General features: G+C 44.0%; 1 protein-coding gene and 1 long non-coding RNA gene across 2 annotated transcripts in view; one reads left to right on the top strand and one right to left on the bottom strand.

Annotated features, from left to right (window-relative positions):
* The window catches only part of SERAC1 (serine active site containing 1), a 35,365-nt gene that overhangs the window by 2,450 nt on the left and 15,950 nt on the right, over positions 1-16,965 (bottom strand). The window contains exons 8-16 of the mRNA XM_064169294.1: positions 16,698-16,826; positions 15,234-15,347; positions 12,422-12,584; positions 8,864-9,014; positions 6,689-6,830; positions 5,834-5,934; positions 5,391-5,488; positions 4,109-4,291; positions 3,606-3,749 (exon numbers count right to left, since the gene is read on the bottom strand). Of these exons, the coding sequence (XP_064025364.1) occupies positions 3,606-3,749; positions 4,109-4,291; positions 5,391-5,488; positions 5,834-5,934; positions 6,689-6,830; positions 8,864-9,014; positions 12,422-12,584; positions 15,234-15,347; positions 16,698-16,826 (1,225 nt within the window). The remainder of the gene's footprint in view (positions 1-3,605; positions 3,750-4,108; positions 4,292-5,390; positions 5,489-5,833; positions 5,935-6,688; positions 6,831-8,863; positions 9,015-12,421; positions 12,585-15,233; positions 15,348-16,697; positions 16,827-16,965) is intronic.
* Positions 503-16,756, top strand: LOC135189191 (uncharacterized). The gene is made up of 3 exons (XR_010307953.1): positions 503-536; positions 6,771-6,865; positions 16,686-16,756. It is a non-coding gene; the product is annotated as an uncharacterized LOC135189191 (long non-coding RNA).

Genomic DNA, 16,965 nt, shown 5'->3' on the forward strand with positions numbered 1-16,965 from the left:
GCACTGACAAGAACAATGGTAAGAGTTTTTCATAGACTCATAGAATGTTAGGGAGTGGAAGGGACCTCAAAAGATCATCTAGTCCAACCCCCCTGCCAGAGCAGAATCACTTTTTTTTTCTTCCTTACAGTCCAGTTTTCATTTTTATTATTTTTTATCCCACTTCTCCCTCATCTCCCTCTTTTCCTCCCCATCTTCTATTTTCTCACATCTTCCTCCTTTTCTTTCCACTTCCATCCTTTTCCTCTCCATCTCCCTTACTTCAGCACCACCTCCATTCTCCCACTATTTCTGCCCCTTTTCCAGCCCATACTGCCTTTTCCCCTCTTTCCCCCCAAATCCAGAGTTCTGTTGGAGTCTCCTCCCATCTCCACTCCCCATCCCCCCACCCCTTCCACCCTGGTGGAGTCTCCTCCCACCCCAGGTGTGACCACTTTGCCTTCCCTGCCTACTCCCCTTTTTAATCAGCCCCAGGAAAGGCAGAAGCCTCAAGTTTGCCCAACTGGGCAGAAGGATCCTCCTTCCTTTCATCACTGGTGAGTCCCCATGGTGCACACTGGGTGAATGGTGAAGGGGGACAAAGGCCGGGGGGCCTGGTGGCCCCCCGGTTAGCTAGGCAGCAGGTTTATGATCACTCTAACATCACCCATGGGTGCTGGTTGGGCCTTCTTACTTGGGCTGAGCTCCTCTATGTTTATTTGCTTCTTTCCACTCACTTAAGCACTCGCAGAATCATGGAATGGTTTAGGTTGGAAGGGACCTCAAAGCTCATCCAGTTCCAACCCTCTGCCATAGGCAGGGACACCTCCCAGTAGAACAGGTTGCTTCAGAGGAGCTTATGTGCCATTTTGAGAGGAAAGATAAGCTGATAAACCTTCCTCTGGTTTGTGTCTACATGTCACTAATATCCTGGGCCCAGCTTGCCATTCCAAGGGTGATGAGCTGAAATGCAAAGTTATAGACCAAGTTGGTGGAGAGGTGGGCAAATGGCCCCAGTCTGCAGGACAAGTAGCTATTTACTGGGAGATGCTTACATGCTATACTCTCCTTCCCATGGCCTACCAACCTTTGGATTCACTGCTTATAAAACACACTCCTCCTTTCACTCCCAGCCTGTTTGTTATACATTTGGAGATGCAGTTTTCCAGTACCACTTTATTTCCTCATCTATTCCCATACTGATTTGAAGGTCAACAAAATACCTCATTACCTACCAGCCCTTGGTTCCCACACCTTAGAGACATTTTGGTACAAATTGTTTGTGAAAAGGGGTTTATTTCTACCTTCTGTGACAAGGACATCCTCTTTCTACTGCAATTAATTTAATTTTTTGTAGAGAAAGAAAAAGGTAACTTAGTCATAGAATTGTCACAGAACTCTATCCAGACTCTGATCACCACTAACTTTCCTCTTTGGCGTGGAGGTTAAAAATGGGAGGGAAATAAGCCAGAAATCACTACACATATTTTCAGGTAAATGACAAATGTAAACTGCTTACTTGTAGAATTCTGTATTCCATTTTCAGCTCCTGATCTGGGGGCACACTACAGCATTTATTCTTCCTTGACAGCTATCATTACCAGTGAACCTTCTAGTTAGGATGCTGCAGCTGCCACATTCTAGTTTATTATCTATTCTTTCAGCCTCCCCTTTTGCTTGGAACTCTGCATCTCTTAACCCTGTCAAATTACACCAGAGCAGGAGAAAGGTTTACTTTTGTATGGCCAAGGATGCATGTAAGAAACAGTGAGTGTACTGCTTTTCAGCCTGGGCTTTGAACAAAAGGAGTGGCACACCACTGAACTGTCATGGAGCCATTACAGGCTTTTGAAAGCTCAAGTGCTGCAATGTAGAAGAAGAAATGTGCTCCCAAACTAAAAGTGCACAGTGCTTATTTGTGCATTGTCACCCAGCCCTCTTTTCCCTTTCATTCTGTTCAATAATTAAAAACCCAGCCCATTTATCCCATTCTCACCAATAAAACTGACCAAACATTTGCACAACAATTGCTTCTTGAGAAATCATACTGAAATATTACTGCTAAATACTGACTCAGGAAAACAGGGAGGGATATCACAGTATCACCGCGGTTGGAAGAGACCTCACAGATCATCCAGTCCAACCCCTCAACACAGAGCTCAAGGCTAGACCATGGCACCAAGTGCCACGTCCAATCCTGCCTTCAACAGCTCCAGGGATGGCTACTCCACCACCTCCCCGGGCAGCCCATTCCAGTGTCCAATGACTCTCTCAGTGAAGAACTTTCTCCTCACCTCCAGCCTAAATTTCCCCTGGCATAGCTTGAGGCTGTGTCCTCTCGTTCTGGTGCTGGCCACCTGAGAGAAGAGAGCAACCTCCTCCTGGCCACAACCTCCCCTCAGGTAGTTGTAGACTATAATCTACCTTCTTCGCAACAACAAGCCTTGCATTTAATGTGGTGGATATAGCTGGTGGAAAGCCTGACCTAAACCACAACTAAGCAAAGTTTTCCATCCAAGGCCCTTACAGGTATCTTGGGCAGAGCAGAAAAGGGCTTTGTTTGGGAGAAGACTGAAAATGTCAGACTTAAAACTCTACATAACACTTATAAGCAGAGAAAGAATATGCCTGATTTTTCCCTGCTCTTACAAAAGGCAAAAAGATGGAGGGAACTCTTCAAGAGGCAAACTTCAGTGTGTAAGTACCTGAGGTATGGAAGAGAAAGGACTCTTAAGACTGAAAAAACAACTTTGTGACTTTCTCCTTCCATTAGCAGTTCACTGTTTTTCTTTTCTATTGTTTAAAGGAGGAATTTGCAGGAGCTTCTGAAAGACTCCTCAGCCTACCTATACAAGGATAAACAAGAGTTACTCACAGTTACAAAGGGAAGGCCTGCAACATCAGCCCAGGGTCAAACCTGCTTCTGTAAATAAGCAAGTGCTACTAATGCTTAGAAAAATCACACCAAGACACTGCTGTCACAAGAAGAATGTGGCTGTGCTCGAGTGTGCCCAGAGGAGGGCCACCAGCATGATCAGAGGCCTGAAGCACCTCTCCTATGGAGACAGACTGTGAGAGTTGGGGCTGCTCACTCTGAGGAGACCTTATTCTGGCCTTCCAGTATCTGAAGAGGATCTACAGGAAAGCTGTGAGGGACTTTTTAGGCTGTCAGGGAGTGACAGGACTAGGGGGAATGGAGCAAAATTAGAAGTGGGTAGATTCAGATTGGATGTTAGGAAAAAGTTTTCCACCATGAAGGCAGTGAGACACTGGAACAGGTTGCTCATGGAGGTGGTAGAAGTCCCATCCCTGGAAGTTTTTAAGACCAGGCTGATGTAGTGTGAGGTCTCCTTGCCCATGGGAGAGGACTGCAGGTGACCACTGAGGTCCCTTCCAGTGCTGACAATTCTACAATTTAAGGATTCTAAGTTAAATGTAGCTGCCTCTGATCTCAGCAGGGAGACTGCAGCTTAAAATCAGTCAAAAGCTGAAACAAACCAACCCCACATGACAGCAGATGCATTTATTTTAGGTCTTTCTACTGCAGCACTTCTAATCCTTGCTCCTTATTGACGCTTACACGAATAAACACAAACTTAAGCAAAGGAAGCGGCTGTTTGACTCACGTGCTGATTCCAGAGGTACAACCTGCAGCTTTAGCATGCTGCCTATGTGTGTTGGCAACGTCTCTGCAAAACTCAGCACTGAAAAGTTTTTATCTTTGGCAAAAGACAGGAAGTCATCATTCAGCTCTTTAAGGGCAGGAGAATCTGAGAAGAAGCAACAGAATTTTTGCAGCGTTATTAGGATTTGCATTGCTGAAGAGATGTTCTGGAAAAGTTAATACTCCACTAAAAGGAGCAGCATTTTCTTTGTAATCTCCCTTTCTGGGTATCTTCTGCAACTATTACTTAGTTTTGCATAGTTGTTGAGTAACTGCATCACAGCCCAAACCCATTCTTCTATAAACTTGTTCTGACTCCATTTCTGCTCCTTGCCTCTGAAGCAAATCAAACAGTTACTCAGAATTACTTACAGTAATTCAGTATACAGCCCAAACATAACAAAAAGGCATCATGAGCAGATTAGCAGAGATCCCTGCTGTTAAATGGTAGCAAAGTGAGCATACCCTTGCTGAGCTCTTTAACCTCCACAGACGGGAACAGAAGATATCTGGCATTTATAGAGTATTCAGCCAGCTGGGAGCCGTGATGAGGTACACTATAAAATATGATCCCTCTGGTGTTGTTTACAATTTTATCCATTTCTGGATTCTTGGAAGCATCCACCAGCATCTTTTTGACTAGAAGACCTGGCAACAGACATGGAATTAATGCAGGGATTGAAACTACTGTGAAAATAATGATCATGCTATATCATCCATAAAAAAACTAACCACAGTCTTGCCTCAGTCAATTAGTCCTTAGTTTGTCAAATATGTAACACTGAGCTGAAAAAACACTCCAACACAAACCTGAATCATAGAATCAGCCAGGTTGGAAGAGACCTCCAAGATCATCCAGTCCAACCTAGCACCCAGCCCTAGCCAGTCAACCAGACCATGGCACTAAGTGCCTCATCCAGGCTTTGCTTGAACACTTCCAGGGACAGTGACTCCACCACCTCCCTGGGCAGCCCATTCCAATGCCAATCACTCTCTCTGGGAAGAACCTCCCCCTAACATCCAGCCTAGACCTCCCCTGGCACAACTTGAGACTGTGTCCCCTTGTTCTGTTGCTGCTTGCCTGGGAGAAGAGACCAACCTCACCTGGTTACAGCCTCCCTTCAGGTAGTTGTAGACAGCAATGAGGTCACCCCTGAGCCTCCTCTTCTCCAGGCTGAACACCCCCAGCTCCCTCAGCCTCTCCTCATAGGGTTTGTGTTCCAGGCCCCTCACCAGTATCATCACCTTTCTCTGGACACATTCCAGCACCTCAACATCTCTCTTGAATTGAGGAGCCCAGAACTGGATACAGGACTCAAGGTGTGGCCTGACCAGTGCTGAGTACGGGGGAAGAATATCCTCCCTTGTCCTACTGGCCACACTGTTCCTGAGCCAGGCCAGGATGCCATTGGGTCTCTTGGCCACCTGGGCACACTGCTGGCTCATCTTCAGTCTACTTTCTACAGTACCTCCAGGTCCCTTTCTGCTGGCTGAAGTAGGCCAGGGAGAAAAGCACAGGAACTCAGGACAGAGACCCACTGTGTTATCTGTGTTTATGTTCTTGGTTTTATACATCTCAGTAAGCCTATGAGTGAAATAGATATCACCATTGTTTCCTTTTCACAGCCTATAATCTAATTTCTCTCACTAATATATTCCAGTTAGCCTCAAGCTAGCACAGGTAACAGCTGAATTGGAAATAGAACTGCAAATATGTAGCTTTGTATCAATCAAGCAATGTGCTTACCACCCATGCTATGTGATACCCACACCACAGGTCTGTCTCCAATCCCAGCAGCTCTGAGCTTGTCAAGAAGTTCATTGCTCCTGTAAGCAATAGACTTCCTGCAAAGAAAAATCACAACACAGCAGGATGGAGCATGGTAGAGTAAAAGGCAGCATTAAAAACACAGTCAGTGTTCAGTGCTGTGTGTTTGTGAAAGCAGATTTGGTACACAAACCATTAATGAATTACTGATGCCACACTGGAAAATGCCCAAGAGTTTTGTAAGGCTGGGTTCCTAAGGACAACAGAAATTGACCTATATTCATTCTTGATCTTACTGGAAAGTTTTATTTTAATCTCATTCACTACTCACTTCCTTTAGCTTTATTTCACCCTAAGAACAAGCTTTGCCTGCCTCCCTCCTGCCCCCACCCCTTCCAAACTGCAGACACTACATTTGTTACCTGTGAGCCTCAACAGGACATTTCACTTTCCAGTCACTCAAATGTGTGTCATACTCCACAGATATGATTCTAAGAGCAGGACAGTCTGAAGCCAGCCACGTCTAAATTAAAGTGAAAGCAAAAGGAGCTTATAATTGAAGTACTTAAATGATTGCAAACAATTTATCAGCAGCAATGGAGCAAAGCTAATACTACAGGGACAATACAAACAAGATTTTTGCTCTTCAGTTAATTCCCAAACACATCTTACATCTAACCTATTACTTTTTATTATATGCTAGTTAACTCTAGCCTGTCTCCCAGCCACCAAGTAGGCAAAGGACGAAGGATTACTAACTCGTGCACTCCTGGCTCCCTCTCCTGGGTGAAACAAGAATTAGTAAGATTCCCAACAGCACTGATCAGTTGAGGTTTTAGTTACACCAATGTGAGTTTCTTGAAGCAGTAATTACTTACTCAGAACAACATTTAAGTAGCAATCTGCAAAAACTGAGGTCCTCACTAATGCAAGGAAGTTTAATTGATTTAAAACACAATTTTACCTATTTTTCTCAGCAATAGCATTCCACAAAAGAAGAGAGCATGTGAGGAAGGCAGCCATTGCCTCTTCTTTCGCTAGCATGAGCATGATGTTGAAGGCATTAAATTCAGCAGGGATTTTCCTCTGCCAGAACAACCCATTCAAAATGTCAACTTGCTAACAAAACCATAGCAGGAACTCGTAAAGTATTAGTTGTGTAACTGACTACAAGTCATTTTGAGTCAAAAAAAGACAGCTGTCAGTCTAGATCCTATGAACAGCTCCTATAAATGAGGAAACAGCAGCTGCATGGGTAGACATTCTTCTCTCTTTACCTTTGGCCAGCACTGGCTATAGCCCTCTTCCCCTTCTGAAGCCTTTTTATCCAGCTGCTGCTCAATGTCTTGCTGTCGCCAGGTTTTGAACGCTGCTCCCAGAAGACCATGAACAAAGAGGACATCTGCTCTGATGGGCTGGCTGATGCAGAAAAGGGAGTTCTTAAGAGATTCACAGTAAGCAAATCAAATTGACACAGAACTTTTAACCTAAAGGATGTCACAAGTTTGAACAGTGTTGAGTTATATCTTAGGGATAACATTTCATGACTTTGATTGGTATTTCAAAGAGAACACTCAGATGAAGACAAAAAACAGAGGTCAAGCCAGAATACAGAGATGTAAGAAGATATAGGGAAAGTAGCTGTCGTATTTTTTCTGCAACAAAGACTAGCATTCTCTCCACCTACTGCTACTGCAACTTGGGTTTAGCCATCATGAGCTTTATCATCAAATCAGATCTTCACTGTAACCTAACACCAATGACCCAAGAACAGTTGCTACTAAGTGACTACCATGCTGGAGACGGTTTTGGTCCCAGATACACAATCACTACTAATTTGAAGCTGCACATTTACTGCATCTTAAGCCAACGTGTCTTGCTGCCAGCAGAACAACCACAGAATCACAGAATGTTAAGGGTTGGGAGGGACCTTGAAAGATCACCTAGTCCAACCTCCCTGCCAGAGCAGGATCACTGTGCTAGTTTGAAGCAGGCTAGAATGTTTTGGTGAGAAGAACTAGATTACAGGCAGTAAAAGGAAACAATGGTGATGTCTACTTCCCTCATAGGCTTGCTGAAATGTATAAGAATCAAAGTCAAAATATAAAGTCACTTCAACTGCTGGCAAGCTTTGAGCTGCATCTCTCTCTCTCTAACCTCACCCTCCATTTTGGACTAATCCACTTTGCTTCCTAATCCCCTGGCCAAACCTCCATTCTTCCTTAGGACTGGGGTAAGGTTGAGAGGGGTAGGGGGAAGGTGAAGGGGCAGTTGGGAGGCCCTCCTGGGGACTCAGGTTTCTGGGAGGGCTGTTGTGTGTCTGTATTACCTTTTTCCCTTGTCTATTTCTGTCTATAACTGTATATACTGTAACTATCTGCTTGTATATTGAGCTAAACTGTAAATATAAGCTTCATTCATATTTCCAGAGCTGGCTGAGTCTAGTCTGGATGATTTCCAAAGTGGGGGGGGGGCAGGGAACACCCAAACCATCACAATCACCTAGAGCAGATCACACAGGAATGCATTCAGGTGGGTCTTGAATACCTCCAGAGAGGGAGATGCTCAAGGCACTGTATAATTACAATGCACTGTATCCCTAAACAGCCACTGCAAAGGTTAAATGGCTGCAACGCATGCAAAGCATTAATTCTTCTTATGGTTGTGTTTGAATTTTTCCCTTGCAATGCAATGCTACTCCTTTCACAGCTACAGAATGGTCTCATTACACTTCTCTTGTTTTCCTAATTCAGAATCTAAATTCAGTTCTCTCAACCCACCAAAGAGCAAAGTCACATAAACATGGCAGCACAGTGTTGTTGTGATGGTTTGAGAGTTACCTGTCCCCAGATCTTATGAAATCACTCAGACTAGACTCAGACAGCTGGAAGTTAAGGAATGAAGCTTTATATTCACAGCTTAGCACAAGATACAAACAGGTACTTACAATATAGTACAAATATATACAGCTATATACAGGAATATACAAGTTGAAGGCAATACAGAAACACAACAGCCCTTCCACAAATCAGAGTCCCCGGGAGGGGCTCCCAACCACACTTCCACCTTCTTTCCACCCCTCTACCTTATCCCAGAGTTTGCCTTATGTGCAAGGTGAGCTTGGAGGATCAGCAAGGTGGAGTTAGAAGCAGAATTAGTTGGGTTACACAGCAAAAGCCCAGGGAGAAAAGCACAGACACCGACTCTGACAGATAGAGACTCTCACACTGTCTTATCTGTGTTTGTGTTCTTGCTTTTATACATCTCAGCAAGCCTATGAGGGAAGCAAACATCACCACTGTTTTATTTTCACAGCCTGTAATCTAATTTTTCTAATTAAAATATTCCAGTTAGCCTCAAACTAGCACAGTTGTCAACTCCTTCAAAGTTTTCTACCTGAACAGTACAAGTAACTCAATGCACAGAACATAAAATGTCTCCTTCTGCTTTACCTGCTACGGTATTGTGGATGCAAGACATAAACACCATCCGGATACTTTTCTTGCACTGTGTCCCTGTCTAGATTAGCCAGAGCTCTGGATGCATGAGAAGACTGAATGACATGTGGGGATTTCATTGCTTCAGCAAGTACAGAAACCCAACCTACATGGAAAAAAAAATAAAGTGGCAGGTTAACTAATGAGAAATATCATCCAAACAAAAGAATTCAGAAAGTTCACCCTTCAAGTCATACTTGTGAAAAATAGATGTTAAAGCTTAAAAATGGTAACATCAAACCACATTTTTCAGTCCACCTTCTTTATGACATGTAAGAAAGCCAGCAAAACGCAAAAATCCACAATGATGAGGAGGAAATGTGTTTTACTACTGTCCAGCTTATGATCTGAAGAAGATGTCCTTCTCATAAGAGAGAAAACAGATCTTGAGCCTCTTTTTACAGTATCACCAAGGTTGGAAGAGACCTCACAGATCATCAAGTCCAACCCCTCACCACAGAGCTGAAGGCTAGACCATGGCACCAAGTGCCACGTCCAGTCCTGCCTTGAACAGCTCCAGGGATGGCGACTCCACCACCTCCCCGGGCAGCCCATTCCAGTGTCCAATGACTCTCTCAGGGAAGAACTTTCTCCTCACCTCAAGCCTAAATTTCCCCTGATGTAGCTTGAGGCTGTGTCCTCTCGTTCTGGTGCTGGCCACCTGAGAGAAGAGAGCAACCTCCTCCTGGCCACAACCTCCCCTCAGGTAGTTGTAGACAGCAATAAGGTCTGCCCTGAGCCTCCTCTTCTCCAGGCTAACCAATCCCAGCTCCCTCAGCCTCTCCTCGTAGGGCTGTGCTCAAGGCCTCTCCCCAGCCTCGTCGCCCTTCTCTGGACACGCTCAAGCATCTCAATGTCCCTTCTAAACTGGGGGGCCCAGAACTGAACACAGTACTCAAGCTGTGGTCTAACCAGTGCAGAGTACAGGGGCAGAATGACCTCCCTGCTCCTGCTGGCCACACCATTCCTGATGCAGGCCAGGATGCCACTGGCTCTCTTGGCCACCTGGGCACACTGCTGGCTCATGTTCAGGCGGGTATCAATCAGCACCCCCAGATCCCTTTCTGTTTGGCTGCTCTCCAGCCACTCCAACCCCAGCCTGTATCTCTGCATGGGGTTGTTGTAAAGTCCCTGGTTTTGCCTTTCTCTTAGCATAAGCCAAGATGAAGAGTCAAAAATAGCATTCAGAATTCTCCTGCCCTCAGATACCCCAACACAGCTACCACACACTGCTTTTCTTCCTCTTCCTGTGCCAGCAGTTTTTGCAGATGAAAAAAGACTTAAAGAGTTTCTTTATTCTCATGCATCGCCAAGCAACAGGAGAAGTCTCATCACCTGTTGGTCAGCAGTACTCAACTGCTCATCTCTGGAGTTCAATATGCTGTTTAAAATACCATTTGTACTAAAAAGTCTGCCCCAGGGAGCTGCTGACTCTTCTGTTACATTCTCTTCCTCTACAGGTATGGTTTTAGCAGTCATAAGAATGTAAGAAAGGTGCTAGAGCACAGCCCAAACACCTTTGTAGCCCATCTGTCTTACCCCAAAAGTGAGCAGTAATGGAAGCTGTGGAACAGTAACAGAATAGAACAACAAAAACACAAGTGTAGACTACTGATTCTCCACCACATTCTCTCAGCCTTCTGCAATCAACTCAGCTTTTGCTTACAGCTTTATGGATTTTTTTTTATTTCCATAAATTTATCTTCATTATTTTTTGTAGCTTTGTAAATTAGCAACAATCAAAATGTTTTGGGTTTCAGTTTAGTCATACAATGTATGGAGAAAATAATAACAATTATTTGCCCTGCCTCTTGATAATTTAATGCACAAAACCCTTTATTCTTGCAAGAAACAGCAAGTGACTGTGCCCCAGAGAGGACTTCATAAATCTCCATTGCATTTTCCTTCAGTTGCCTTTTTCAGAGTGTCTTAGAATCATAGAATCAACCAAGTTGGAAAAGACCTCTAAGATCATCCAGTCCAACCTATCACCCATTTAGAGCAACAGAGCAATCTATCTGCTCATTAAATCATGACAATTTGTCAGTTCCTCTTCTGTCCTACTGTTAGCACAGAAACTCAGACTTCTGAATTCTGTCACTGCTCCGCTAAAACAGCGGTTTGTTGAAATGGTCACTACAGCAAATACCCTGTAGTTTTATATGTGCTAGTTTGAAGCTAGCTAGCATGTTCTGGTGAGAAGAACTAGATTACAGGCTGTGAGAAGAAAAGAATGGTGATGTCTACTTCATCAATAGGCTTGCTGAGATGTGTAAGAATAAGAATGTAAATATAGATAAGACAGTCGCTCTCTGTCTGGGCTTTGGGCTGCATCTCTCTCTAACCTAACTTGTCATCTGTGTGACTAGATCCACCTGCTTCCTAACCCCTCTGGCTGACCCTCCAATCTTCCTTGGGCATAAGGCAAGATCTAGGGTAAGGGAGAGAGGTGGGAGAAAGGTGGAAGGTCTTAGTTACTTGCAATTTCTAACACAGCCATTCCAAACTTCTAATCATCCTTATGATCTTTCCCTGTGTCTTTGCTGCTTTTCCTTTCTGTAACAGGGAGATTAAAATGAGGCAGACAACAGTGTATGGATATTTTCTACTTTTCTCTTTACTTCTTTCCTAATAAAACAGTGGGGATTATTTATTTGGTACAGAACTACAAGGTAGAGTATTCAGAACTGTTTAGAGTGTACTAAAAAAAGAAGTATGAGTGCAAGGTTTAGAAGAAGTTACTAGCCTAACATGAAATAAGTGACAGTGAGATGATGTATTTGACTTTACTCCAAAAGATGAGGATGCAAGCTGGCCTGTTCTTTAAAGAAACCTGTCCTGTTCTTTAAAGACAGCAGACCAGAAAATCTACAAGGCAGATGATCAGTAAGAGTAGGAAACCCAAAATATTTTTGACACTAAGGCAAATTGAACACCAAACATGTCCAAATTTTCACCACCAGACTTAAAACCTATCTCTGTGGTACTGACATAAATATATGGGACATAGTAGCCAGGTGGGGGGTGGCCTCTTCTCCCAGGCAACCACCAATAGAACAAGGGGACACAGTCTCAAGTTGTGCTGGGGGAGGTCTAGGCTGGATGTTAGGAGGAAGTTGTTGGCAGAGAGAGTGATTGGCATTGGAATGGGCTGCCCAGGGAGGTGGTGGAGTCACCATCCCTGGAGGTCTTCAAGAAAAGCCTGAATGAGGCACTTAGTGCCATGGTCTGGTTGACTGGCTAGGGCTGGGTGCTAGGTTGGACTGGATGATCTTGGAGGTCTCTTCCAACCTGCTTGATTCTGTGATTCTATTGGCTGGAGCACACACAGGAGTTCCTCATTAACACCATCTAAACTGTCTGTATACTTTGTACCAAAAAGCCCCAACCTCCACCAAATATAAACCCCACACCGTTGCTGTGGTCTGTTGCATTCCACAAAGGCAGTGAACCCTTTAAAAGCCATAGCAGAGAGCCTGGCACTCAGCCTGCTCACCCTTGCCTTCCTTTTACCTGCACGTACTATGGATGCGTGGAGCCGCTCATCCAGCGCCATGTTTCCAATGATGCGAATTATGCTCCTCTGGATTTTTGCTGAATCTTTCCGTAGCTGGTATATCCTCTGCAGCAGCTGAAGGCCTCCCTCAGCTTCAATTTTATCACAGTGAGACGAAATCTAGCATTATACAGGAAATACAGTGACAATCAGCAGGTGTTCTGTAAAATGTTCTTTGAGATGCTGTTCATCCACAAACTAAGGAAGTTCAAAGAACTCATAGGACACAGAGCCCTTATTACACAAAAATTCTCACTAATCCAGGATTTATTTTGCCACAGCTGAAGAACATAAATATTTGACATGCTACATGCATGACTTCTATGGATTCACAAGCAGAAAGTACCATCACTCTACTCTCCACCATATCTGAAGATGAGGCTGCTCCCTACTAGGTGTGACCAAATTTCAACTCAACTTCAAAAGTCTGAACAGGGCAATTGTTGTAACTCTTCCTCCACTATCTCAACCAGAGCTACCTGCCTTCCTGTTCACCATCTAAAATGCAACCAAGACAACCCTTTCTCTTTGAAACACAAAGGTATTTCTACTTCCCCAGTAGTACTGCTACAGTTATTGATCTTAAAGGTAACAACATGTTCTAGCCCAAGCAGATGAACATCAACTAATCAGTCACAGTGTCAGCCACTGATACTGGCCAAATGCTTGCAACCTGAACACATCTATGGTGATTAAAATGTGTGATAGTCAAAGAACTATTGATGTCCTCAAGTCTGTCACTTTCAACAAAGACAGACACACATTCAGAATGAGGACAGCCACAACTTGTTTAAACTGAAAATCTGGAATATAATAAAGTCTAGACTAAGTCAGAACTTTTATGTCTATGGAAGAAGTGAAAGGAATACTGGCAAACTGCACTTTTCCCATTCTTGCTACCAGTAACACTATTTCACAGTGCTCTAGGTTTCTGAGCCATTAAGTGCACACTGAAGAGTGCAGCAATAGGAATCAAGTAGAATTATGGTTACACAAAATCTTCCATACTCTTCTTCGGGGGACGTGGGCTGGCACGGGCTGGGGGGGTCTCTGGGCATCCCGGTGGATGGAGCAGCAGAGGCACCAGGGGATGGCCAAGAACACCTCCATGCGCTGGTGCCTGCTGCTCGGCTGCCTCCTCTGGGAGCTGGCCAAATTTTTTTTTTAAGAGAGCCAGTGGCATCCTGGCCTGCATCAGGAATGGTGTGGTCAGCAGGAGCAGGGAGGCCATTCTGCCCCTGTACTCTGCACTGGTTAGATTACACCTTGAGTGCTGTGTTCAGTTCTGGGCCCCCCCAGTTTAGGAGGGACATTGAGATGCTTGAGCGTGTCCAGAGAAGGGCGACGAGGCTGGGGAGAGGCCTTGAGCACAGCCCTACGAGGAGAGGCTGAGGGAGCTGGGATTGGTTAGCCTGGAGGAGGTTCAGGGGAGACCTTATTGCTGTCTACAACTACCTGAGGGGTGGTTGTGGCCAGGAGGAGGTTGCTCTCTTCTCTCAGGTGGCCAGCACCAGAACGAGAGGACACAGCCTCAGGCTGTGCCAGGGGAAATTTAGGCTGGAGGTGAGGAGAAAGTTCTTCCCTGAGAGAGTCATTGGACACTGGAATGGGCTGCCCAGGGAGGTGGTGGAGTCGCCGTCCCTGGAGCTGTTCAAGGCAGGATTGGACGTGGCACTTGGTGCCATGGTCTGGCCTTGAGCTCTGTGGTAAAGGGTTGGACTTGATGATCTATGAGGTCTCTTCCAACCTTGGTGATACTGTGATACTGTGATCTGCATCTGCAAAGAACTCCCTGGTCCTGGGAAGAAGCAATGCATGCTGCATGTCGTGCAAGCCTGCACTGCAAAAGGCAGTGACCCTTGAAGGAGGAACCTTTTAAATAGCTAAGATTGTATTTCATTCTGGCTTCCAACTAGAATGAGTGTATAAGTCTGCTTTGCTTTCTGGAAGTCTGGCCTTAGGTTAGGAGCCATAAGAAGAGACTGCCTTTAAGCTCTCTGAACTGATGCACCCCAACTCACACAAATCCCCCCATGTCTTGCACTGAGAATTTCACATCACCAGTATCTTCCTTATGAGATTCTGCAGAGTGGAAACCCTCCTTTTCCTCATGATATTTACCTCCAATGATTGTCAGTGGGAGGAGGTGGTCCCACAGAAAAATCTTGTAAAAAACATTTGAATTTCAGGCTTTCTCTCCTGCTTTTCTACATCAGAGCTGTCTTTTTACTTTTCAAAAGGTACCAGTAACAGAACAAGAGGACACAGTCTCAAATTGTGCCAGGGGAAGTCTAGGCTGGATGTTAGGAGGAAGTTGTTGGCAGAGAGAGTGATTGGCATTGGAATGGGCTGCCCAGGGAGGTGGTGGAGTTGTCGTCCCTGGAGGTGCTCAAGAAAAGCCTGGATGAGGCACTTAGTGCAATGGTCTAGATGACTGGACAGGACTGGGTGCTAGGTTGGACTGGATGATGTTGGAGGTCTCTTCCAACGTGGTTGATTCTATGAGTCTATGATTACAGGGGAACCTATATGGACTAATTAGAAACAGTAACAGAACTTACATATACCTCCCACAACAAAAGAAAGTGTTTGTTTTGCGGCCCTACAATTCTCTTCAGTTTCAGTTGTCTCAATATTCCTACAGCAGGAATACTCCTACAGAGGGATAAGAGACAGGGAAATGGCAACTTCTTCCCAATATATGAGAGAGCATCAGAAAGGCATGTTTATAAATGTAGCTTTTCAGTTACAGTTTAATGGGCAAATTACCTTAGAATGTTGTACTAAAGCTTGCAAGCAGAAGAGTTCCACCGTCTCTGAAGGGATTTTACTCAATGTCTCACAATATGGAAGTCCATTTCCTCCAAAACACCATAAGCCTCCCTGACATGAGAATCAGTAAAAATCACATCACATTCCAAATAGCTACATAAAATTTCTAAACTAGGAAACTGTGCAATGATCTATAAAAACTACTAAGAGGAGTGCACAGCATGCATGTATTTTTCAAAATGCACAAATAACATAAAAGTCCAAAATAAAAATATCTACTGCTTTTAACTGACAATTTAAAATAGATTTTCAGTCAGTAGTCTCCATAGTCCATGAACTTCAAAACATACAACAAAGGGAGAAAGCATAGGATTTAATTTTGTTAATGTCTTAAGATTTTCTGCTCAAGCATGAAAAAAAGCAAGAATCAGATTGCATCTAGAGTTCAATAGTTACAAAAATGAGGAGGAAACCAAGTCTTCAGCACTTAGCAGAGTCTCTGAATACCAGGCTCTCTCAGTCATGCAGTATCAAGACCAGCATAACCTTCACAAACAACAGTTCTCTAGAACAGCATGATTATTAAAATGTCTCCATGTGTGGTCTCTTACAAAAGCTCCCCTGGAGCAAGAGCTCTGGCTGCGAAAACAATAAGGGAGTCCTGGTGCAAAAACATTACACACATAACTGTGTCATAGGAAATAAAAAGTTACTGCCTTTTGAAACCTCTAAATAAAGCCTGTCAAGCATCATTATTAAAATATGACAGTCATTTTTGTTATTGCATCTTACAAAAAGCAATCATCACTCATTTAAAAAGCAGGGACTGTTTAATAATGAAAAAGAAGTGCACAACAGAGAGGGGATGGCAGGGCATTACTATTCTCTTCTATTTTTTTAAAGCAGTAGCTTCTCTTTAAATGGTTTTACTGAAGCCACTTAGGAAGTTGTTGGAAACAGCTGAAGACTTCCTAGCTTTCAAGTCCAAACTGAGCATTAAACTATTCCGATGCTGGTATTGGCAACAGTGATCTGTTACAGGGAGGCATTTCTATGTCATATAACAGAGTTCACTGTTTAAGGCGTGCTAATGACTCAGCAGTTTGTTATTAGGACTTAAGAGAGGTTTAATCATCTCAGCAGTGAAAGAACACTCAAAAAATGGCAAGAAGGCAGGTGAAAAAAAATGTTGTAAGTGCTACAAGAAGGAAATGTTCTGGACAAAATGAACTATCTGCTTTATGGGAAAGCTTGTTAAGTAAGGACATAATCTTTCAGAAGACCAGGTAGTACAGCTGGGAAAGATAAACTTTTGAGTAAACTGCATGTAGAAGAGATTTTCCTTATGCTGTAGTCACAAAGTCTCTGTATTCTCTTCCTCCTACAATGCTCAGAAGTATGGAAAACAGGTCCACAGGAACAAAGAACCCAAACAGTTCTGTTCTGCAGGTGGGCACTCACCCTTTGTGCAGCAAGAGTCTGACTGGTTTCACGTAAAGCAAGAGAAGTAAAGTACTGGACGCATGGATCAAGACCAGACTGAGGTAAAGATACTAACAACAAGCGAAGTTCATCCTCTGTGGGGTAATCCTGTAAGAAGTAAGCAGAAACAGCTTTTAGTTTTGTTCCAAGTATGAAGCAAACCAGAGAAAACAAAGATCTGAAATAATGGAATCAGTCACATTAACAGGGCCATAAAATAGAAATCCTGGACTTGAGTGCTCTGCAA

The sequence above is a fragment of the Pogoniulus pusillus genome, chromosome 31 (genome assembly GCF_015220805.1).
Source record: "Pogoniulus pusillus isolate bPogPus1 chromosome 31, bPogPus1.pri, whole genome shotgun sequence".
In the NCBI taxonomy this organism is placed as follows: Eukaryota; Metazoa; Chordata; class Aves; order Piciformes; family Lybiidae; genus Pogoniulus; species Pogoniulus pusillus.